Genomic DNA, 24,862 nt, shown 5'->3' on the forward strand with positions numbered 1-24,862 from the left:
ACTCACCTTCCGTGTTGGAAATGGGAGTACTGTCACATTTGCTTTCACACTGTTGCATTGATGGAGGTCGAACAGTTTCTAGACACTCACTGGATGCTTGTCCAGTGTATGAGAGACACTGCACTGTTCGCATCTGTTGTCCCAGACCACATTGTGCGGAACACTAAGGACAAGAGAGAAATCAGGATAACAAGTCTGGTCAAATTTTAAAATATAAACAAGACAGCAGAAGAGTGAACAGGGATGGCATAGTCATAAAATGGAAAAAATAAAGCCACTGAGGACATGTGTTCCAGAATAGATTATTCTATGGACATGTAGTGGTTAGAAAAAACATTGGGCAAGGATAGCATATACAGCATTTCTCAGCACCTCCTTTGGCTAATACAGCAAAGGGCACTCATAAACAGTTTAGGATTTTGCATTTCTAACTGTATATCCAGGCATCTGGCTTACAAAGAAGATGAAGAACAATGCAATACTAGTTCCCTGAATCAACCCAGAGCTGAGTCTGAGAATTCTACTTTACCCTACCTTAGGTTTTATCTATAATAACACTAATGGCTTGTCCATACAAACACTTCACAGCAAGCTGTGGTGTAAAGCTACCTTGAGCTACCATTTCAAAGCAGGGTGGATTAAAGCAGTCTAGGGAATATTTAGTGTGAAGCAGGCTAATAAGAAGCTTGCTGCAAATTAAGTGTTCATATAAACAAGCCCTAAGACATCATCTCTGAATGTAGTTACTCTTTTACCTCAGATCACAGGAAAAAATACAAAGGGGACAAGAATTTGAATCTCCCTGCTAGTTTCCTTGGGAGACCTCTGTCATTGGGGATAGAAATCTTGAGGTATTCATCAATATTTCAAAACAATGTGCTAAACCATCTCAGAGAAACTAAGAGACAACATCATTTTCCAATCCCTGCATAAAACCAATAGCCTTTATGTTGCCCGCTTCTGTGGAGCATAGTGAATAAATAAAAATAAAATGGGCAAAATAATATATCGTAGATAAAATGCAGTGATCTATCTCACCCTCTTTTTAAAGGGCAGAAATAGGCACAAATGTGGTGAGGCCATACAGTGGAAGCATGATTGAAGTCAGGGCTGGCCCTGAGGGTGGGCAGGCCCACCAAAGGGAGCGCCATGCACAGGATTTGCCTGATTCCTACCTGACCTGCCAAGAGCCAGGTGGGCTGGCAGAGGCAGCAGGAGCAGCAGCATCTGGAGCTGGGGCGAGGGACCCGAGCTGCAAGGGGGCATTTGGATGAAAAGCCGAGCCAGGTGACTCCTTTGGAGCAGGGGTGCCCTCCTCCCCCCATGCCACTGAGGTGTAAAGCCGCCACTGTTCCTGTTCCTTCCCACTTCAGACTGGGAGCGTCCTCCTGTCGTGTGTGTGTGTGTGTGTGTGCGCGCGCTGATGTCAGGGAGTCCCTCTCCCGCTGTGTACCCAATCTCCACTGACCTGGGGTGACAGGACAGGGGGAATCTGTGTGTGCTGCTATCTCTCTGGGTCCAGAGCTGCTGGGAGCTGCTTGTGTCTGTACAAGCCTTCAGGCGCCTGACTCTGAGTGTTTTTTTAAAGAGACAACACACTCATACACTCAGGCTATGGCTACACTATGAGGCTTTTAGCGACACGGCTGTGCCACTACAGCCCTGCCGCTAATCCGCACAGTGTAGCTGCTGTTTGTCGGCAGGAGAGAGCTCTCCTGCTGACAAAAAAAACTTCCACCCCCCCATGAGCGGCAGCGGCTTTGTCGGCAGGAGAGTTCTCCCGCCAACAAAGCACTGTTCACACCGGCACTTTTCATCAGTAAAACTTTTGTCATTCGTGTGTGTGTGTGTTTTTTTAATACCCCTAAATGACAAAAGTTTTGCCGACGAAGTGCCAGTGAAGACAAACCCTCTGGCAAACACACACACTCCCCTCAGTACAACACACACTGTCACACACACACACACACACTGTCACTCAATCCCCACAACACACACACACACTTTCTCTCTCTCACACACACACAGTCTCCCCAACGCACATCATGGCTCCCTGCATCCAGATCACTTTCCCCACCTGTGCTGTGAGGCGAGCATTAGGAGCTGCTGCTGCTCTCCTGACCTCTCCTTATGCAGCCCAGGCTGGGACAGTGACCTGGACGGAGGGAGTCCTGACCTCGCTCCTTGCTCCCCGCCACCTCAGAGCCCCCTAAGAGTGCACAGGGCAGAGGAGCACCAGTCCACTGCGGGGAGTGAGCAGCAATGCCAGCTGCTCTGTCACTGCATCCAGGTCAGTTTTACCATGTGGCTGCAGGAGGAGGATGCAGAGGTTAGGGGCACAGGAGGGGGCAGGGGTTGGGGTGAAGAGGGCACAGTGCAGGGGTTGGGGCACAGGAATTGGTGCACAGGAAAGGGCAGGCTTTGGCATGAAGAGGGCACAGTGCAGAGGTTAGGGGCACATGAGGGAGGTGCAGTGGGTAAGAATGAAGGGGGTGCAGGGATTGGGGCACAAGAGGGGAGTGCAGGGGTTGGGGTGAAGAGGGTGCAGTGCAGGCATTAGGGGCACATGAGGGAGGTTCAGGAGTAGGGAGTGACGGAGGTGCAGGGATTAGGGGCAAAGGGGGCATAGTGTAGGATCTAGAGGTGAAGGGAGGGTGGGGAGCCCATAGGGCGAGGAGCTATAGGGGGGCGCACCACGCCCACGGGGGCCAGGGGCACCAAAATGCAAGTTCGCCCATGGTGCTATTTTCCATAAGGCCAGCCCTGATTGAAGTAGCCATGCTGCCAGAGGGAAAGAGGACTCATACTCCATGCATGCATACAGCTGGAGTTCCCTTTTCTCACTGATTCCCCAGACGTACAGAAGCTTTAGCCTTGCTCACTTCATAACCTACCAATACCCTTCCCATGTAAGGAAGAATAGCTGGAGACTGCAAAGTGAACACAATAAAGAGTTCCCAAAGCCCTCTGTTCACATTCTTTAGGTCTTTTCAGTAAATAAAATGCACATTTTATTTTCAAGCTTTCACTAGGGCATAATTAATGGAAAGTGCAGAGCAATTAATAAAAACAAATAAATAGTAGCTGACAGTGTCCCTTCCAGGATTTATTGATGGACAGAAACCTTCGAGTTTATGTCTCCTATGTGATGTTATTCTAACAGTATTTGTTGTTTTAGACTATTCTTTTAAACAGTAATATGGGACACTACTGGAACTACTGATCCGGGCAGAAATATTCATCTCAGCAATAAGGACCCCCCACCCGCATATATCCCAACAAGGGGTTTCTTCCAAATAGGCACAGAGTAGCATACTGGCTTTGCACTATTTCCCACAGAAGCCTCGGAACAAGAGGTGTATCATTTGCATGAATAACTGTTGTAATAACTGAGTTGATTCCGTGCATTTTAGGGTGGGGGGAGGTGTAACCAATAGTTCTTTTCAAATGGAAATACTTTGGCCATTCCAAAACATGTTTTGCTGCTCTATAACTAAACAGTGGCTTAACTGATTTAGATCAATTTAAGAGAAATATGCATCTGCACTGATAACATGCATGTTAGCATAAGATAGATCCTTAATCTATTACTTAGGGCCCAATATGGTCAACTGTTGTTCTCTGAGTACTCCAACTGAATTCAGTGGATCAACTCACATGAAGAATAAACTACTGATGGAACTATAGTTTCAAGGACCAAGCTCTTACTTAATAACAAGCCATAAATCATACTTTAGATTGCTAAATCTTGATCAAAGAGAGAGCATGTAGCTCTATTTATAGCATAACCAAGGTATATTCATTGACTGAACTGTCAGTGCCGTTCTGCCTATGCTATAACAACTCAAACCACAGTCCTATACTATAGGTAAGCATGCCTCTGTATATAAGATTTAAAATGTTTTTCAAAATTCATAGAAATCAATTAATGCTGGATTTGTACACCTACTGTCAATGTAAGTCAACCTAGTAATTTTGGTGTAATGATACTACTTCCATTGTGCCTTTCAATTAAGGAATTCAATGTACTTTTAAAATATTTATTAAATTATGCCTTGCAACATTGCTGTGCACCCCAAAACACTCTCTAGCCTTTTTACATGTGAGTAAACTGAAGCACAGAGGAAAAGAGATAATGCACACCTTCCCATAGTCAACTAGTGGGAAATTCAGATTTAAACTCAGAAGTTCTAATTCCCTATTTCATGCTACACAACACTCATTGTAATGCTCACTGAATTTCAAATTGCTAACTGCTTTAACATTCACCAGCTCTGGTTAATTGGGATAAAAAATTATTAGTAAAGTTTTACTGTTAAATTAGTTCACTGTGTCCAGTATCATTTTTGTTTCTAGTCTGTTTCACATTCTGGCTTACAAGCACTAACACATGCAGGTATTTTGAAGGTCACAAAATGACAGGAGAATATTTTAAAATGTTTTAAATAGAGCAAGAAAAAAATCAGGAAAACATTTCTATTCATATTAGTTTTAATAGCTCACTTCAAATATGGGTTCCTACATCTATATGTATATTTCTCCAGGGATTATGTCAATAAACATTTTTCATGTATCACACTGGTGGGAATTGGCATGCAGAATCCTGAACTGTGAGCTTGTGGATACCACTAGCAGATGGTGCCTTTTTAGGAATCTGTCAAAATATTGCCATGAATTTTCTCTGGCATGAACCTTACTGCTTCTGTTTGGAAACTATACATGATATCCTTGACCCATAGAAGAGATATAGCACAGGCAGAAGCAGCATAAGTTTCACCATACTGCCACCTCCACCAAACATGGCTGAAACCTCATAGAATATCAAAGTTGGAAGGGACCTCAGGAGGTCATCTAGTCCAACCCCCTGCTCAAAGCAGGACCAATCCTCAGACAGATTTTTACCCCAGTTCCCTAAATGGCCCCCCTTAAGGATTGAACTCACAACTTGAGGTTTAGCAGGCCAATGCTCAAACCACTGAGCTATCTCTCCCCTCTGGAAGAACCATCTCTAGTAATGAAAGAGTAACAATAACAATAAACAATACTTTGCATGTCAATAGGACTTTTTAATCAAAATTCTCCAATTGCTTCATAACAGTAGGTACATATTTTTAACATGGGGAAACTGAAGCAATGATAATTTAAATGACTTGTCCAAGGTCTCACAAGAAGGCAGTGACAGAAGTGGGACTGGAACAAAGGTTTCCTAGCTAGTAGACCATGTTGCCTCTCCTATAAGCAATAGTTCAATCTCTACTCCCATTCAGATTTTTTTACGTCTTCTGTAGGTATGTGAACAGGTGTGAAAATCAGTGCTAATTACAGAGTTGGGATTATTTTTCCCCACCAACCTTGTCCACTAGGAATTGGACTGCGACTAGTTACTCATTTTATATAAACCGGGGTAGGCAACCTATGGCACGCGTGCCGAAGGCGGCGCACAAGCTGATTTTCAGTGACACTAACACTGCCCGGGTCCTGTCAACCGGTCCGGGGGGCTCTGCATTTTAATTGAATTTTATATGAAGCTTCTTAAACATTTTAAAAACCTTATTTACTTTGCACACAACAATAGTTTAGTTATATATTATAGACTTATAGAAAGAGACCTTCTAAAAACATTAAAATGTATTACTGGCATGCGGAACCTTAAATTAGAGTGAATAAATGAAGACTCAGCACACCACTTCTGAAAGGTTGCTGACCCTGATATAAACCAACAGACAGATATCAGAAGGCACCTAGATGTGCGTACTATAACCTCGTGTAACATTCCAATCTGAGACATAAGAGGATGTCACCTGAAGCATCCCTCGCTCATTTCTAAGAACAAAATCTCTTCCTTTTTAAAAACTGCTGATGGATATTAATAGCAAGAAAGGTAGCAGATAGTTATATGGTCTGTTATTTTACCTGTCCCCAGTCTCCAGTAACCCAGCGAGGAGGGGGGCATCGGCCTAAGCTACAGCGGATGCGGACTGGAGGCTTGCTTTCCTCTTGGCATTGTGCAGCTGGAAATGTTTTTGAAAGGTCACTGCTTTTGCAAAGAACAATCCGATGTTTGAATCCTGGACCACATTTTGGAGTGCACTGGAAAAGTATGTAAACAAATTTATAGTTACAATTTGAAAAGACAATAAGCATTTCAGAAATATTCTTAAGAAAGTGTATATTCAGGTACACTTATACCAAACTATGATCACAATTTCCACAAGATCTAAGATGTCCCCTGTCTATCCATATTAGGGATAAGACCCTCATAAAGTATAAATGAGATTTACACTCAGATGCTACAGTGACAGACACTGAAAATCCTCACAGATACAGAAGTCTTTATAAATGAGATGGTTGGTGATTGATTCTCTTCATCACCATTTTCGAACAGATTTCCCTTCCTATCATCTACCTTATTGTACTGCAACACATTCCTAATTTTCAGTGTGTGAGCGAAGTATACCAAGTACATCAGTTCTCAGAAAATAAATCTGAGTGCATTTCAGAGATTAATGTGGAATCCACTAGCACACAACTCTCAGCAGAACCAGTGAAAGCTTCTCTCTACATCCCATATAGACTAATAAAATACAGAGGATGGAGGGTGACATACTAGAACACAGCACAAGAAAATTATCAACATATATAAAGATGAGTGCATTAGTGGGGTGTGTAGAAATGAGATTCTTGGACTAGGTAGGAACTTTCCTCCCTTTCTTCAAGATGTTACTCTCTCTTCCCCAAGATACTGCCTCTCCTTTTTCCTTTGGTGTTTAGCTGTTTTGCTGGCTCTGATAGCAACGAGGTAATGAAGCAGGAACTTGAATGGAGCCAGGTCTGAAGTCCTCGTGCTCATTTCTCTTCCTTGTCATTATTCTATCTCCCCTTGCTCCTCCCTTGTTTGCTACTCTCCATTACCCGTTACTAACCCTAGCAGAGCAGCAAACTGGGAAGAAGATAGGGAAACAGGTACCAAGGGGAAAGAAACAAAAGAAGACAGAATAACTTCAAAATTCCACTCAGTGAAGTTCCTGGTACCTGTTTACCTCCATCATTCAAGTAGAGGATTTTCACAGAGAAGCAGTTTTAGAATTGCTTCAGAATTGCATAATTGCATGTACATCTCCTTCCTACAAATTAACCAGTAAGATATTTAGATGGGAATCAGCTTCTGATGGTACACAGGGCCTGTACATAGAATAACCTAAATCTCTCACAAGATTCAAATTCCCTTTCTGGTATATGCAGCTGCAATACATAATACCATAGTATGTGGGAACTCTGAGCAAAATTCATGGGTGAAACACCAAAGGAATTCTACATCCAAACAACGCAGCATATGGCAAACGCCAGAGGGAAAAGATGTAAGCCCCTATCTGAGAAATATGCTGTTGTAGCTACTGGGAATAAGAGACAAAAACATCCTTCAGAAAGAAAACTTCCTATGGAGACACAGCCAAAATTCCACTAAATAAGATGAACTACACTCTGTCTCCAGCAATGAAAGTGAAGTAAGGAAATAACTACTAAGTTGCCTACAATAATACTGAATAATCAAAAACCAAAGGCATCACTAGAAATTCAACAAAAAGAGTATGGGCTAGTCTACAATGGCAATGATAAAGCGCTGCCGCAGCAGCCCTTAAACATGTCTTGTGTAGTAACGAGCTCTCCCAGCGCTCTAAAAAAAACAATCTTCACAAGGGGGGCGGCTCCCAGCGCTGGGAGGGCAGTTCCCAGTGCTGGGGCACTGTCTACACTTGAGCTTTACAGCGCTGAAACTTGCTGCGCTCAGGGGCATGTTTTTTCACACCCGAGTGAGAAAGTTGCAGCTCTGTAAATTGCCAGTGTAGACAAGCCCTATATCTCCAAAGCAAATGAAAAATAAAATGCCCACACAAACAAAAAACAGGGAATAAAGTTTCCCATTACTGCATGCTTTCAGAATTTTTGACTCAGTTAACAAATGGAGGCAACCATGACTAATGATAATATGAATGCAAAGGAAGAAATGCTTGTCTAAAAAGCCTGATAAAGATCCTCCCAAGAAATCCTAGAGCAATTTTTGTTGTTTTGATTTTATTACCTTGAGATACTTTGAATAAATATAAAAAACAATCATTATTTACTGCAAGGACAGTAATGCAGCCAAAACTCAACCATTTCAAGGCATTTGGAAATTGGCATGGCAAACTGTCACCCTGTCACTAAAGAATGACTAATTAACCTGTGCTGCTACCAGGGCCAGCTCCAGACCCCAGCGCGCCAAGTCCGCGCTTGGGGTGGTGTCCCGCGGCAGGGCGGCAGGTGGCTCCGGTGGACCTCCCGCAGACGTGCCTGCAGAGGGTCCGCTGGTCCCGCGGCTTCGGTGGAGCATCCACAGGCATGCCTGCGGGAGGTCCACCGGAGCCGCGGGACCAGCGGACTCTCCGCAGGCACGTCTGCAGGAGGTCCACTGGAGCCGCGGGACCGGCGACCGCCAGAGCACCCCCTGCGGCGTGCCGCCCTGCTTGGGGCGGTGGAAATCCTAGAGCCGCCCCTGGCTGCTACAAGCTACTTGTTAGTTTTAGCACACCATTCCCTACCATGTGTAAACACTTTTACATTATCCCATTGGCCTATAAATATATATTCTTTCATTATCTCTTTCTACCTTTACACATTGTATTTTGTAGAATATTTCTGGCTTTCCATTATCACTGCTTATATGGCTGATTTTTAGAAGGGGAAAAAAGCTTTAGGACAACAATTAATTTCTCAACCTAGTCAAATTGCACAGATACTTTAACTCCACTAACCCAAAAGAAGCCTGAATCTATTGTTCCTTTTCTCTAAACAAGCTATTTCCGATTATCAGTTTTCATCTGAGATAAAGAGGTACAACTCCTTGCTTATCTCATGCTCAACAAGCATGTTAGCGTATGAATGAGTGCTGGAATTGCTTAGTTTGTGTTCAGAGACAGTCAGGATTGCAGCAAGTGTGTTAGTTGTTTTTGAGACAACAAAAGCTGAAGAAGAGACTTTACATTCCAAAAGATGACAAGCTTTGACTTAAATGGAAGCAGGAGTGGACATTGCTGCTGCTTTCTATTACAAATATTACAGGATACATCATTTTCATGCTACCCTTAGAAAATAATAAAAAAAGTATTATATGCTACATGAAATAAGTATGTAATTGTAATATACAATAATTATTTTTCTAGGAAATACTGGGTAGAAAAATAAGCACTTTCTCATTATATTAAAAAAGTTCTTACCAGTTGAGACACACCTCCAAGCTACTCTAAGCAGAAATGTATAAATAGAAATATGTTCTTATTTGCTCAGAATCTTGTCAGAGCACCCACCAAGATTTCTGATTTAAAAGTGCTTTAAACCTATTTTGGGTGAGGAAATTTCTGTTCCAAGATATCCTACACAGACCGTACAGAAGTTTATATATGGGAGCCATAAAACTTCTGTAGCTGCTCTCAGAGTTGGAACATCAGCAGTCCCAGGGGAGATGGTTTAGTAAGCAGAATGCAGGTGAAGGAGTCGAAGATGCCTAATAAATGCAATGTGCTACAAGGCTCCACAGTTTATCATGGGGATATTATTATTATTTATTTGTATTGTGATATACACACAATGGAAAGATGATGCCTGGTCCCAAAGGGCTTACAATCTAATCAACACCACATAAGTGGACTATAAAAGGTTTTTGTGTCTCTATCACCTCGCTTACTCCCTCCTCCAATCACCCTTCCTCCTTTTCCCCTCCATTCATCTTTTTCTTCCTACTCATCCCCTTTCTTCTCCAAACTATTCCCCCATGCCTTGGATTAACTTTTAATGGGGTGGGATGCTCTGTGCCTTCTTCTCTCTCAGGAAGTGGGTGACCAAGTAGGGATTGCTTCCAAGCCCTCCCTCCCCCACTTCTGGCTTTGCCACTCCACTTCTAACACTAGCTTGAATTTCAGGGAATAGGCAAGTAGAGAAGAGAGGGGACATAGTACATAAGGGATGACACTGACAGTCTGCTCCTGGCATGTTTTAAAAACTCACTCACAATCCAGGGGGGGTGTTAAGGCCCTGCTCTATACATAGAGATGTTGCTATAGGGAACTGCTTTCTGACAGATATTAAGGATATAAACCAGACACCTTCTTAGGAAAAGTACTCCAGGAAAAAGGGTCATTCTTTTAAGACTGTATAAACCCAGAGACAGGTCAAGATCTGAGCTCTGTGGCTGGCCCATCTTTGTATTGCCCAAATGAATGACAGAAACTTATGACAAAAAATAGAACCTTGGGAGTCCAAGCAATAGCATCAGCATAAAGGGCTAATGATGATCAGAAGCTTTTAAAAAAAAACCCTGTAAATTTAAAAAATATTTTTCTGCTCCTAGTTAAAAAACCAATCACACATTTAATGGAAGATCCCCTATGAAACTGAACAAATGCTTGCCCACTACAGCAAAGATAATAAAATTCTATGTTGGCAAAATGATAAAAAAAAATAATTTTTAAGCTAGACAGATTTGGTTGGGTTTTTTCCCCCGTAAGTTAGTGGTGGTTTTCACCAATGGAGGAAATTGTTTTCAATGTTCATATCAATAATTATCAGACATTATACATCACTTCGCATCTCAAAACACACCACAATTCCTTACAAGCTGAAATACAAACTATAGAGAGGGATAGCATCACTCTGAAATTAGGCCATCAATGGAAGCAGCTCCACAGCATCTCATAGCATCCTGCATCAACAGTTTATGAGAAGAAGTGATGTACATCATCTGTATATGGTGTGGAGCTGATGGCACTGTTCTACGCAACTTCAACATGGCCCCCAGCATATGGGGTGTGTGTGTGTGACTGCTGTGCTTCTGTGCTCTGCCTATTTACATATGCTGGAACAGTCCCTTGGAGCTGGAGGCAGGTGTGCCATAACTTAAAACAGCCCTGAGGCTGCTCTAATATAAGGTGAGGATCCCACCCTGGGTATACAACCATCTTTGCCACCTTGCCCAAGTAGTGCTCTGCAAAGTTTGAATTCAGCTCAGAACTGGGGCAATGGAATCAATTTCTGTTCTCAGTTGTACGGGTGCATATCCTTTGAATTCAATAGGATTGAATCAGCATAAATTGAGTTTAGATCTTGGCTCATACACTAACGGACACTGCCATATTAATAAAAGGTATACTAGCCTCTCTTAGGAATACTGGCGATCCAAGTCTTAGTTCCACCTTTCACATCACCTTACTAAGATACTTCTTCATGATGTTTGCTGGGTTATTTGAGGAAAAATATGGCATTTCTTATAGCTTTTAATACCTAAGTGCTCAAAAAATCTCATATCCTTTTTTAAGCCATACGCCTGTAAAGAAGCCTCTGGAAACTAAAATCCCCCTTCTCAATTTATGACTTTGCTGAACCAGAAAGCTGCCCCATGCCAACAAACTGTTGTGCAGCAGCACTTGTTTTAGCCTTTATTGGCTAAACAACATGCCCTATTGGTTACATTATGACAGTAGGGGAAAATTAAAGAACTTTAATATAATTTTAAACACGTTTAATGTTATAAATGAGACAGCTACTGATTTCTTATTAATTCTCTGCCTTTAGATGATGATTTCCAGATGACAAGCAGCAATAAAAATGTATTTACATTCAGTGGGAGGAACTCATGACTTGCCCATTGCCAATGAATTAAAAATGCTAATCTGTTGTGAAATATTCTTACTTCTGACCAGTCCAAGGCAACCCACTGTGGTGGACAAGACTGATTGTTACAGGGTTCTTTTTCAATAGGCCGGTATGTTAAACAGTTAATATTTTCCAGTGTCTCCTCCTCAGACGGTCCAATCTTTCTGATACAGAGAACTGTTCGCGTACGTATTCCTCCATCACAGGTCTTACTGCATTCTGACCAATCTCCTATAAACCACCTGTAGAGAGAAAATCAGGAAATTTAAATAACCCATTTCACATATAGAATCATAGAAGTGTAGGACTGGAGAGGACCTCAATAGGTCATCTAGTCCAGTCTCCTGCACTCAAGGTAGGACTAAGTAATAACTAGACCATTCCTGACAGGTGTTTGTCTCAAACGGAGAAGATGATTACACAATCATAAAATCCAAACCTTAGTTTAAATTAATAATCCTAAATTATGTTCAATAACATACATGCTCTTCTTATTAAAATAAAGTATAGGTACAAGACAATGCAAGAGCAGTCACAGGGATGGGCATGAGCCATGAGAAACCAGTGAGCTGCTGCTGGCTTAACAACAGCCTGCTGGCTGCTGCAACCAATTGGGCAGCCTGCTGAAGGCTGGCTGTACTGAGGAGGCTGCCTGAGAGATTAGTTCTGCTGCAGGCCCGGATTCCTGGCAATAGCCCCCACTCAAGGGTGCTGTCTAGGGACCTCGGGGCCTGGTGTCTCAGGGTAAGCATGGTGGAAGGCACACAGGAGGTTCAGGGCATGGCGATGTTCTGCACGTTCCCATGAATGTTCGTCTGGGCCATGACTGCCCAGTTAATTAGTTACTCTAGTTTTCCTTAGACCTCATGGGAGTCTAGAATCTGCCGAACCACATATTCTTCTTGGCCCTGAACAGTTATAGGCAGAAGAGGGGGAGTACTATGGAGTGGGAAGGGATTCATGACTAATGGTTTTAGAAGTGAGGCATGAAAGGCGGGGCGAATCTTGAGGAAATCTGGTAGCTGTAACTTGTATGTACCCAGGTTAATCTGTTTTGTGCTTTGGAAAGGCCATAGGTACTAATGGTCCAGCTTTGTGGAGGAACAAGTTGATCGCAGATTCCAGGTGGACAATCACACATCGTCCCCGACCCCAATGCCAGGCATTGGCTGGCAGGGCTGGTTGGCATACCGTTTGTAGGTTGCCATGGTGACTTCTAACTGCCTCTGAAGTTCTTGGTGCCCTGCCGGATGTGGGCCATGAGTTCGGTAACAATGGGCATCATTCTGCAGGTTCTGGGTGGCGTCCACCAGTTCTGCTGCTAGTAGGGTCTGTGCTAGCGTTGAGGACCCCAGGCCCTAGTTTTAAAGGCTCTCAGTCTGTCAGCCTACCAGGACAAGGGTGATCTAGCCTAGTGGTCAGAGCAAGCATCAGGACCCAGGACTAAGGTAAGAGCTGGAGTCAGTAGTCAAAAGCCAAAGCCAACGGTCAAACCAGAGAGCAGGTACTGGAGCAAGGAGGGGTTCAAGGCAGGGGCAGGACAGAGGCAAGGCTGGGTGCAAGGCTGGAGCAGGAGGAACAAGCAGGAGCAGGCACAATGGTGGGCATGAGCATTAAGAAGCCAGTGAGCTGCTGCTGCTGCTGAGTTAAGAGCCAGCCTGCTGGCTCCTGCAGCCAATCAGGCGACATGGCCAATCCTGCAGTCTGCTGCAGGCCAGCTGTACTGATGAGGCTGCCTGGAGACTAGCTCTGCTGCAGACTCTGATTCCTGACAGGCTAATTTAGAACCTCACTCCTTTGATTGTTCCTTAATATGGTACATTTATTTCTTTGCTTTTTTTTTTTTACTGCAATCTTCTCCTGCCACAAATTTTACATATGACCCCATAGAAGGGGCATTTTCCATTATGTTTTACTGCCATAGAATCCACAGGTTTTCCTTTGCATTTTCTTTGTGTCCTTTTTTGTATTTGTTTTCCACAAATTTTGGTGTATTTTTCCTTGTATTTTCATATTTTTGCCTATGCTACTTGGTGAATTATCTGTGTCTGCTCTACTTACGCTCTGCATTTGGATGTGAGCTTGTTCACTAGCTTTGCAGATCTATAACTCTTTGTAGAGTTAATGTGGGCTCTCTGAGAATTCTCATTCAAGATCCTGCATCTTTTATCCCTGTTACTAATTTATCACATATTTGCTCACCTTTTGATATTTGATAATCACGAATCAGCCATTTTGTGAAGTTTGGCGATATACTGATCTATTGTTGCTCCAGATTCTCAATCACACTCACTGAAAGAAGAAATTACTCACCTTGTGCAGTAACAATGGTTCTTCGAGATGTGTGTCCCTATGGGTGCTCCATTGTAGGTGTGTTTGAGTCCCTGCACTGCTGACTGGAGAACTTCGATAGTACTGTCAGTTGGGTCTGGACATGCACTCTCTCTCCTCATGCTGCGCCATGAGGCTAGCCAATGCATGTGAGCTAACCATCCCCAGTTCCTTCTCTACCGCAGAGTCACAGCGAGAATGCCGAAGTAGAGAGGAGGAAGGAGGGTCGTGGAGCACCCACAGGGTGACAAATCTCAAAAAAACATTGTTACTGCACAAGGCGAGTAACTTCTTCTTCAAGTACTGTCCCTATAGGTGACTCCCAAGCAGTATTCCTACTGGAGGGCTGGGGTTTCGGAGTCGGGTTAGTCACAGATGATAATACTGTGGAGCCAAAGATGGCATCAGAGGCAGAGTCCCTGGTGATCCCTGCAAAGGTGTGGACTGATGCCCACGTCGCCACTCTGCAGATCTCTGAGATGGGGACATCCTTGAAGAAGACAACAGATGAGGAGATTGATCTCATGGAATACATACTGATCTAGTCTGGAGGGGTCATATTACAATTTGGTAGCACTGTCTGCTGCAATTTGAGATCCACTTGGAGAGTCTTTGGGCTGATGTCACTGAGCCCTTAGATCTTTCAGCCATAGAGAGAAATAGTCTAAGGGATTTCCCGAAAGCTTTTGTCCTGTTGAGGAAGAATGCAAGGGCTCCCCTAACATCTAGGGTATGCAGTATGACCTCTCTATTGCCTCAGTGAGGCTTGGGGTAGAAGGCAGGAAGGTGAATAGACTGAGTCATGTGAAATGAGGAGGTCACTTTAGGGATGAACCTTGGATGCAGCCTAAGTGTAACCTTGACAGGGAAGAATACTGTGTATGGGGGATGCGTCAGCAGAGATGCTATTTTCCCTATTCTTATAGCCAAGGTAATTGCAATCAGAAAGACTGTTTTCATCTATAGGTAGACTAGCAAACAGGTGGCATAGGTTCAAAGGGGGGGCATAGTCACCCCTTTCAACACTAGGTTTAGGTCCTGTGAGGGGGTAGGAAGTTGAGGTTGAGGGAAGAGGTTTGTTATTTCCTTAAGGAACCTTGTAGTGGTTGGGTGCAATAGTACTGAGTATCCTTCTACGGGTGGTGAAATGCTGTAATAGCTGCTAGATGGACCTTGAGCTAGCTCAGGAATAACCCCAATTTTTTAAGGTCCAGGGCATATCCCAGAATATGTGGAAGAGTTATGTGGAATATGTGCTGACACGGGAGAGATTTGGTGAGACGTGCACCAAATCTGAAACCTGGACCATTTCTGCAGATAAGTGAGTCGTGTGGAGGACTTTCTTCTGTGCAGTACAACCTCTTGTACTTCATTTGAGCATGAGCTAGCTAGGTGCTTGGACCACGTAGAAGCTGTACTTTGAGGCAGAGGATCCCTGAGATAGGATGTGTGGTACATCCCTTTGTCCAGAGAGACAAGGGAGATCGATGGGACAATTGCAAACTGCATCAGGTAAGGATACCAGGTCTGTCTCGGCTATCTGGGGGCATGTGACATTGTACCCTAAAGCAACACCCTGGCACCACCATATTTACCATGATCATATGAGTATAATGTGTTTTGAAGAAAGTATGCCTTTTAAGGTATCATTTTAAAAGTCTTGATCTGTTGAACATTAATATACTGTTGAATTGTATGCGTTGTCATTGTATGTGAAGTTATGAAGTTTTGCTATGTATATGTTACTAAAATATGATGTGAAGCTGGAAACACCCACAACCAACCTTTCAGGTACAACAATGGGGCAGCCAGACACTGAAGATGGCCCATTGAGCGGAATACACACTCACAAGGAGTACCCCAGGAACTGTATACAGTAGAAACCTCTCAAAGATAGCAAGTATACAGTGGAGACTGTTTGACGCATATCATAGCGAAGGATCTTTCCAGCAAGCTGGAAAAAGCTATAAAAGGAGGAAGTGACATCATTACTTGTCCTCACTCTCCCCACCCCCCAACTCAACACCTGGAAACACGTATAGTGAACGAAGACTGAACTGGGGAGGTGCTCCCAGGCTGGAAAGGAGAATTCTATCTTGTATATTAAGGAACTGTACCATCAAAGTGAGACACTGTTTGATTTAAATCCTGTCTAATTTATAGAACTCAGATTGCATTTTTACTTTTATTTCTTAAGTAATCAACTTTGATCTGTACGCTTACTACTTATAATCACTTAAAATCTATCTTTCTGTTAATAAATCTGTTATATATTTTTTACAGTGTGTTGCTTGAAATGCAAGGGAAATCTGCTCAGGAACAAGGCCTGGTGTATGTCCTCTACACATTGCGGGAGTGGTGGACTGGGTAATAAACTTACAGTGGTTAGGCTTCTGACTAGGGCAGGATGGTACAACTCTGGGGTCCTAGGCTTGGGAGCTGGGGGGAGTTGGCTGGAGCCTCTCTATTGCTGGTTCATGAGTGGCTGGTGAAAACATTTATTTAACTTAGCTGGGGGGTGTCCCTGCTTGTGGATGGCTATGTGAGTGCAGGACCTGGAGGGATTTACAGCTTGTCACAGCATTACAGTGTGAGAAGGAACCCAGGTTGGTAAGACAGAGGTCTCAGCAGTACTCCAGCTCCATGTTGCACCCTGGGGAATCTGTCACAAAGCAATCATAATTATGTGAGCTCTGTCCTTTTTTATCTTCAGCAGGACCTTCATCAGAAGAGGAAATGGAGGGAAGGAGTAAAGAAGGTCCTTGTACCATGGGAGGAGGAAAACATTGCCAAGAGAGTGCTGTCAGATCCCCACCCTGGAACAGTATCACGGGCACTTCTTGTTCTGGAAAGTGGTGAACAGGTCTGTGGCTGGTGTTTCCCACCATGAGAATAAGTTATGAAGTATTGACAGGTGCATCTCCAATTCATGGTCAGGCGGGAATATGCAAAGGAGTTTGTCCACTATCGCATTTTGTGTGACCAAGACGTAAGCTGTGGTCAGGGTGATGTTGTGAGAGATACATCAGTTCCACAGTTTCATTGCCTCCATGCAAAGAGAGGGCGATCTGGCTTGTCCCAGATGGTTGATGTAATACATGCATGCTATGTTGTCAGTTAGGATCTTTATATGTGATCCTGTTATCAGCGGGAGGAAATGGGTGCATAGAGGAAATGGGTTCCTGACCACTCTCAGCTCCAGGAGATTGATATGCAGGAATATCTTCACTGGTGACCATTTGCCTTGCACTGTGAGGCAGTTTAAATGCATGCCCCATCCTATGAGGGATATCAGTCTGGTGGGTGGTTTTCTGTTTTGATGTAAGATGTTTTGAACCTCAACTCAGCAGCTTCTTTCTGTGCAAGTCATCTTGACAGCTTCGAAGCAGTCAGGTGCAACAACGCTGGGTTTGAGTGCAGGATTTGGATGTTTGTCTGAGACACTGGGAATAGCAAAGCTGGTAAGGTGATCAGTAGATGAGTTGATAGAGTCACCATGTTCAAACACCAGTATAGCCTGGCCCATGTGAGGGCTATCATGATGATGATGTGACCTGCATTTTGTCTCAGCTTCATCAAAACCCTGGGTATCATGAGTATTGGTGGGAAGGCATATATTAGTTCTGGAGACCATGGAATGAGGAAAACATCTGTCAGTGAGCCAGGACTTGAGCTCCTTCTGGTACAAAATGTACTCGTTATGGTATGTCACAAATAGGTCCACTTTGGAATCTCCTACCTGTGAAGATGCTGTGGATGACAGAGCCCCTGATACACCACTTGTGGTTTTCTGAGAAGTACCTGCTAAGTTGGCTGCTGGGGTATTCTGTTGATTAGGTGGAGGGGGGAGTGTAGCGACTTGGGACTCACCCCTGCAGCGCCTCCTGCTTGTTGTCTCAGGAATTAACTCTTTCAGCCACTTGAGTGCCCTCTGCAGGCCAGTGTCCCGCTGCCGCTTGGCCCCCGTGTCCCTCCCAGACCCAGTGTCTCATTGTCTGGGTACTGCCCCCTGGCCGTACACCACTCAGTCTCAGGGTCTCCCCTCCCGGGGAACTCCCACCCCCTATCCTCACTTTGCCTCAGTCATAGGCTACTGCCAGTCACCAATTAGCCCCCGCTCTCTGGGGCAGACTGCAGCATAAGCCACTCATCATAGGCAAGGTTGGAGTTGGGGTTGGACCTACTGCCCCTCTCTGGAACCCAGTGCCTCTCTGGGGCCTTGGACAAGGCTCTGCAGCCTGGGGAGTTGCCAGCCTGGAGCTCCCCAGCCCCTCTGGCCTTTCACCTGCCCTGCCTCACTCTAAGCACCCTCAGCTTCCCAGAAGCCAGACCTCCCTCTCTCTCTCTGAAGGCAGAGAGAGTCTGTCTGTGCTCCTGACTCAAAGCCTTTTTATAGGAGCTGGCTGTGGTCTGTTTGGGGCATGGCTCCCAGCTGTGCCTACTTCCCCAATCAGCCTGGGAGCTGTTTGCCCCAGCCACAGCCCTCTGCTGGGCTGTTCTAAGCCCTCAGGGCAGGAGTGGGTGACCACTCCGCTACAGGGAGGTACCGGGGTGATGTGCAAAAGATGCATGGCTTCTTAATGGTGTGGGAAGGATCTTGCTCCCCCTTGTCTGCTGGTATAGTGCATCACCGTGGTGTTGTCCATCAACATCTGGATTGTTAAGCCTCAAAGAAGGGGCAGGAAAGTCTTGAACTCCAGTTATATAGTTCTGAGTTATAGGATATTTATGTGAGGGATGGCTTCCTGAGGGGACCATATCCCTTGGACTTTCAGTTGGTTGAGATATGCTCCCATCCCAGAGAAGAGGCATCTGTTAGTAAAGACTTGGCAGGCAGAAGCATGCAAAAAGAAACTCTGCTGCACACTTGAAATGGTTCTGTCAACCAATTTAATGATAGGAGTTCTAAAGGGATCCATGCTGTGCCTGTTGGGTAGACATACTGATCTCAACCATCATTGCAGAGGACAAAGATCTAGTATATTGTGTGACATAAGTGCATGCTGCCATATGCCCCATGAATTTAGGTATGTCATCACTGGTGTTCTGGGGTTTGCTTGGAGCTGCTTGTCATTGTCTGAAATCTCCATTGAGGAACATATGCTCTCACTGTTTTGGAATCTACTACCTCCCTGATCATAGAATCATAGAATATCAGGGTTGGAAGGGACCTCCGGAGGTCATCTAATCCAACCCCTTGCTCAATGCAGGACCAATCCCCAACTAAATCATCCCAGCCAGGGCTTTGTCAAGCCTGACCTTAAAAACCTCTAAGGAAGGCGATTCCACTACCTCCCTAGGTAACACATTCCAGTGCTTCACCACCTGCCTGGTGAAAAACTTTTTTCCTAATATCCCACCTAAACCTCCCCCACCACAACTTGAGACCATTACTCCTTGTTCAGTCATCTGCTACCACTGAGAACAGTCTAGATCCATCCTCTTTGGAATTCCCTTTCAGGTAGTTGAAAGCAGCTATCAAATCCCCCCTCATTCTTCTCTTCTGCAGACTAAATAATACCAGTTCCCTCAGCCTCTCCTCATAAGTCATGTGTTCCAGCCCCCTAATCATTTTTGTTGCCCTCCGCTGGACTCTTTCCAATTTTTCCACATCCTTCTTGTAGTGTGGGGCCCAAAACTGGACACAGTACTCCAGATGAGGCCTCAACAATGCCAAATAGAGGGAAATGATCATGCCCCTTGATCTGCTGCCAATGCTCCTACTTATACAGCCCAAAATGCTGTTAGCCTTCCTGGCAACAAGGGCACACTGTTGATTCATATCCAGCTTCTCGCCACTGTAACCCATAGGTCCTTTCCTACAGAACTGCTCCCTAGCCACTTGCTCCCTAATTTGTAGCCGTTCATGGGATTCTTCCATCCTAAGTGCAGGACTCTGCACTTGTCCTTGTTGAACCTCATCAGATTTCTTTTGGCCCAATCCTCTAATTTGTCTAGGTCCCTCTGTATCCTATCCCTACCCTCCAGTCCTGAAAAACGGAATCACTTCATTCCTTCTGGCATTTGTTTAAGGCATTATAACGCTTTACCTGAGAGACATGAGCCCACCAGTGCTGACCCTCATGGGATAAGCACATGAGTTGAGATCAGTATAGAACTATATAAATAGAGTCTCTCACTTGTGGAAATTTTTCCCTTTATTGACCAGTTGTCCAGAAAAGGGCTTCCTTGTCTCCTAAGATGAGTTGCTACCACAGCCAGGACCTTCATGAAGACCCACAGAGCTATGGAGATGCCGAAGCCGAACGGTAGAACTATGTATGGTAGTGAGATGTGCCCACCAGGAATCTCATGTACTTTCTGTGCTCTGGATGTATCAAAATGTGAAAATATGCATCTTGCAGATCAAAACCCACAAACCAGTTCATAGAATCCAATGGAAGAGTTATAGTGGCTACGGTAACCATACAGAAATTGAAATGACAGCTAAATGTGTTGAGATGTCAAATATAGATGACAGGCCTCCCTGTGGCCCTGCCTTCTTCTTTGGGATTAAGGAGTAGGGGGAATAAAAGCCCTTGAACTCTAAGGACACTTTCTTCACTGCTCCCATTTGTAGAAAGAAGACTACCTTCTCCTTCAACAGTCTCTTGTAAAAAGGGTCCCTGAAGAGGGTGGAGAGGTTTGAGCACCTTGAAACTGAAAGGGATACTCCTTGCTTACTATCTCAAATACCTACCAGTCTGAGGTTATCCCAGACGAGGCTTCTTGGAAGAAAGAAAGCCAGTTGCCAAATGGAGGGATGAAAGATAAAGGATCTGATCGTGGTTCAATCAGTGTCTCGACATTGGCATCAAATCTGTTGCCTGTCTGATGCTCTGGATTGTGGGGCAGTCAAGGAGGACGCAGAGACTTATCTGTGATTAAATCTCTGCTTCTTCCTCAAAGGCTCTGAAGACCTTTGCTGCATCACCAGTCTCCCATGGTATAGCAGAATTATATGAAGAGACAAAATGCTGTCTCTCTCTCACTGGTTTCAGTAAAAGTTTTAATTATCTCAATAACCATAAAAAGGAGCTATTGCACATGTACTATAACTATTTTTTCCAAAGTGAAATATTTCACCTGTTTCTTACAGCTTTAAAGTAAATTGATCCCTTTTGAGGTCTAGTTCCTTGCCACATTTTGTTCCATGAATAAGTGAGCTTTGTGGAACCTAATCCTATAAGGTACTCATCACCTCCTGTTAGATGCCAAGCAGTCCAAATCCTGTCAATATCATTCCATATGTTGGTCAGTAAAGGTCACTTGATAAAAAAGTTACCAGTAGATAGGGTGACCACATGTCCCGATTTTATAGGAACTGTCCCAATATTTGGGACTTTGTCTTATATAGGCGCCTATTATCGCCTACCCCCGGCCCCAATTTTTCTCACTTGCTATCTGGTCACCCTACCAGTAGATGGCAGGGCCAGCCTAAAAGTTTATGTATAGATTGCATCATATTTGAAAATCTTATCACAAATTTTAACTTGATAGAATCTGAAAATACAGCAAGCTCTTAGCTCAATGTAAATATCTACTGGACCTTTTAACTGTATAAGAATTATTATAAAGACATTGACTGTTAATTCTCCCTCTCACCTTGAAATTCCTCTGTGCCAATGCTGGAGCCTTAAAGGTGTCCCTCATTTCTATTCTCAGCATGACTCCCCATACTCTATATGCATCTGAAGAAGTGAGGTTTTTTACCCACGAAAGCTTATGCCCAAATAAACCTGCTAGTCTTTAAGGTGCCACAGGACTCCTTGAGGTTTTTTGTGGATACAAACCAACACCGTTACTCCCGGATACTTCAAGAAACATTTTTCCTCTGGGCTTAGTAATGCTGCTCATTAATCAAACAAGGGCCCCATCTAGGTCAGAGTATAGTGCCTCCACCATTCACCCAGCTTCTTCTGGCCTGAAGAGCAAGACACCAACACCAGAAATTGAACCCAGGTCTCCTGCATGGTAATATGGGATCCTAACACAAGACCAGGAAATTGTATTTTATACCACATTTGGCCAAAAGTAAATATTCCATAGATTTTTCTACAGAAATAAAATAAATGATTGCCTTGACCGTTAATTGATAAATTACCATTTGTCCATAGTACTTACTCGGATGGGCAAGGCTCAGTGTTGCAGGCTCTTTGGTTTTCTGGTGGTTTACTGTCTGGATCACAGTAGTTGTTCTGTACGATGGAGTTATCATCCAACCTTTTACACACCACCTCTTGTTTCTGTATTCCTTGAAAATAAGTTGGACCCCATTACTTAACAGTAAATGTATCTTTCTGCTGAATAAATGTATCTTTCACCTAATTTGTAATCAATGTTCCTAAAGCTAAAAAAGTAAAAGGATCAATTGACTCAATGCTCCTGGAGAAAGTTTTCAATTTACTGTAATTTTAGGCAACCACACTGCAAAGAGAATTTTAAATTACTGTTGTGTTCTAAGAAAAGAGCATATATATTTATAGATTTAGTAACAAATATTTTATTTGCATATGGCACAAAATCTATTTTCTATCTATTGCCTCTCTAGCAAAAAACCTCTCCAGTTTCCAAACAAAATTACATCAGACAGAATATGGTCACATTTCAGTGCAAAATTATTATTTTTATATTTTTGTTTTTAATAAAACAGCAATAGTATGGGATTCAGTGTCTCATTTTTGCACATTACATCACATAAGTATTATCTTCATTAAAATTATAAACCGTTATTAATTCTCATAGCCACAGCTTGTTTTTTTGAGTGCTCACTGTGTCTAGCACTTCCAGCTCCTCTTTAATTACGTTAACCAGCAACATGTCGTACAGAACTGATTGTCACTCACTAAAAGATAATGATAGGTTGTTGCCCAATGGCAACATTTTAAGAGAATAGGAATTTGTCACTTAAACATCGGAATTCCATGCAATTTAAATTAAGGTGCTGGGGCTAAAAAATCACTTACACATAATAATCCTGTACTTTAGAGTATTGTTATAAATCTAGTATACTTATCGTTGGAATTTGCATGCAATATGCACCCCTCTTCCTTTTTTCAGATCAATCTTGGTCTGTTTACTTGAGCAAAAAGAGGGCCTGACTGAAACACATATTCACAAGTAATTCTTTTTCACAAGTTAACTTCTCACTGAAATATAGAGGATATTTTTGTGTGTGCGCGTAAGGGTTGCAGGACTGGGAGTAGTTTCATGCAAATACCTTATGGGAAAAAAGCAGAGGTAAAGGTTTTGGGGTTTACTTGTTCTGCATTGTGACATGTCTAAAAACAAATAAGAATTTACACAGTCTGGCTTTAAAATATCAGCCACATTTTATTTCAATGAGAAAATCCTCAATCACTACACTTTTACATGCTCCTTTGCTTTTGAAGACTAGGGTTTTGCATGAGATAGACTTTAACAGTGGTAAAATGAAGGACCTAGATGTGACATATATCACTGGTTCTCAACTAGGGGTCTGGGGCCTCTTGCGGGGCCAGGAGCAGGTTTCAGGGGGGGCACCAACATAAACCAGAGACTAGGGCCAGCGTTAGACTCACTGGAATCCTGGGCAGAAAGCCGAATCCTGAGCCTCGCTGCCCGGGGCTGAAGCCATAGCTTGAGTAACTTAGCTTTGCAGGGCCACTATGGTATGGGGCCCTGGGCAATTGCTCTGCTTGCTACCTCCTAACACTGGCCCTGGCTTTTAATCTACTGAAAAACAGTTGTGGTGCAGGTGAGCCATGGAAATTTTATAGCATGGCTGGGGGGGCTCAGAAAGAAAAAGGTTGAGAACCTCTAGCATATATAAAACTTTAGGAATTAGCCAGTCTGCACATAGGTATATGGTGGTGTTTCAACAAACACTTTACTTTAGTTATATTTTTTAAAACTAAGAATATCCAGGAATGCTAAATTCTCTTGCAGGAGAAAAAAATCATTGTAACAATATCCTCTTAAACAACAGCTTCAGTTCATCACTCTCCAGTTGCTCCGTAAAGTCCACCAACTATTTCTGTGTGATGGCATTTAGAAGAAAGCAATGTGTGATCCCATGTTAAGTGAATTAATCTGAAACATGATAATTAAATATGAGAAACTGTGTCCTCAAATGCTAGGCATCTAATGCTTTTTTCTGAACTGCACAACAGTGATTAAAACACTGTCAGATTTATTTTCACATCTTTTTTTCTGTGGTTATTTTACTTAAACTGGGTAAGCTCTGGCCAATCCCCTATCACATACATTAGAATCAGGAAGCTGAAAGGAAAACCCATCAGACCCACCAAGCTTGTGAGGTCTACTAGCCCTCAGGGTAGTCAGAAGGATACATTTCAGAAAGCATTATTTATGGTCTGCAAGGACCCAAAGGCCATATAACTAAGTTTTAAAAGATTTTCTTCACATTTTCTTAACCTTTTGCCTGCTTTAAACCAGTTAAACAACTTACCTTTCAAACGTTGCCATTGTTATTCAGTAAATCCCATCAAATATGGCAGACATCTCAGGTTGACCATAAACATCATGATTCTTTTTAAAATTCAGCTTTATTTATAAAAAAGACATGGTTTAGCACCAGGCATACTTGGTGCCCACTCTCACCATTAAGCCAAGATCCTCAGCATGCCAGGTCAGATACCTCCATATGCTACATCTTTAGACATATTTCTGTGTACTACAACATTAGACCAATATATCTGTGTGATTAAACTGAGTAGGTAAACCAGTCCTGTCAGATCTTGCATATGACTACATAAACCTTTCAAAACTAATACCAGGGACTGGTTCTGAGGGCTTGGCTACACTTGAGAGTTGCAGCGCTGGGAGTTTACAGCGCTGGTCATCC

General features: G+C 43.4%; 1 protein-coding gene across 1 annotated transcript in view; it reads right to left on the reverse strand.

The window, feature by feature from the left end:
- The window catches only part of ADAMTS6 (ADAM metallopeptidase with thrombospondin type 1 motif 6), a 291,647-nt gene that overhangs the window by 12,278 nt on the left and 254,507 nt on the right, over positions 1-24,862 (reverse strand). Inside the window, exons 20-23 of the mRNA XM_045022085.1 lie at positions 22,141-22,270; positions 11,723-11,927; positions 5,914-6,090; positions 7-163 (exon numbers count right to left, since the gene is read on the reverse strand). Of these exons, the coding sequence (XP_044878020.1) occupies positions 7-163; positions 5,914-6,090; positions 11,723-11,927; positions 22,141-22,270 (669 nt within the window). The remainder of the gene's footprint in view (positions 1-6; positions 164-5,913; positions 6,091-11,722; positions 11,928-22,140; positions 22,271-24,862) is intronic.

Source organism: Mauremys mutica, chromosome 6 (assembly GCF_020497125.1).
Source record: "Mauremys mutica isolate MM-2020 ecotype Southern chromosome 6, ASM2049712v1, whole genome shotgun sequence".
Classification (NCBI taxonomy): domain Eukaryota; kingdom Metazoa; phylum Chordata; order Testudines; family Geoemydidae; genus Mauremys; species Mauremys mutica.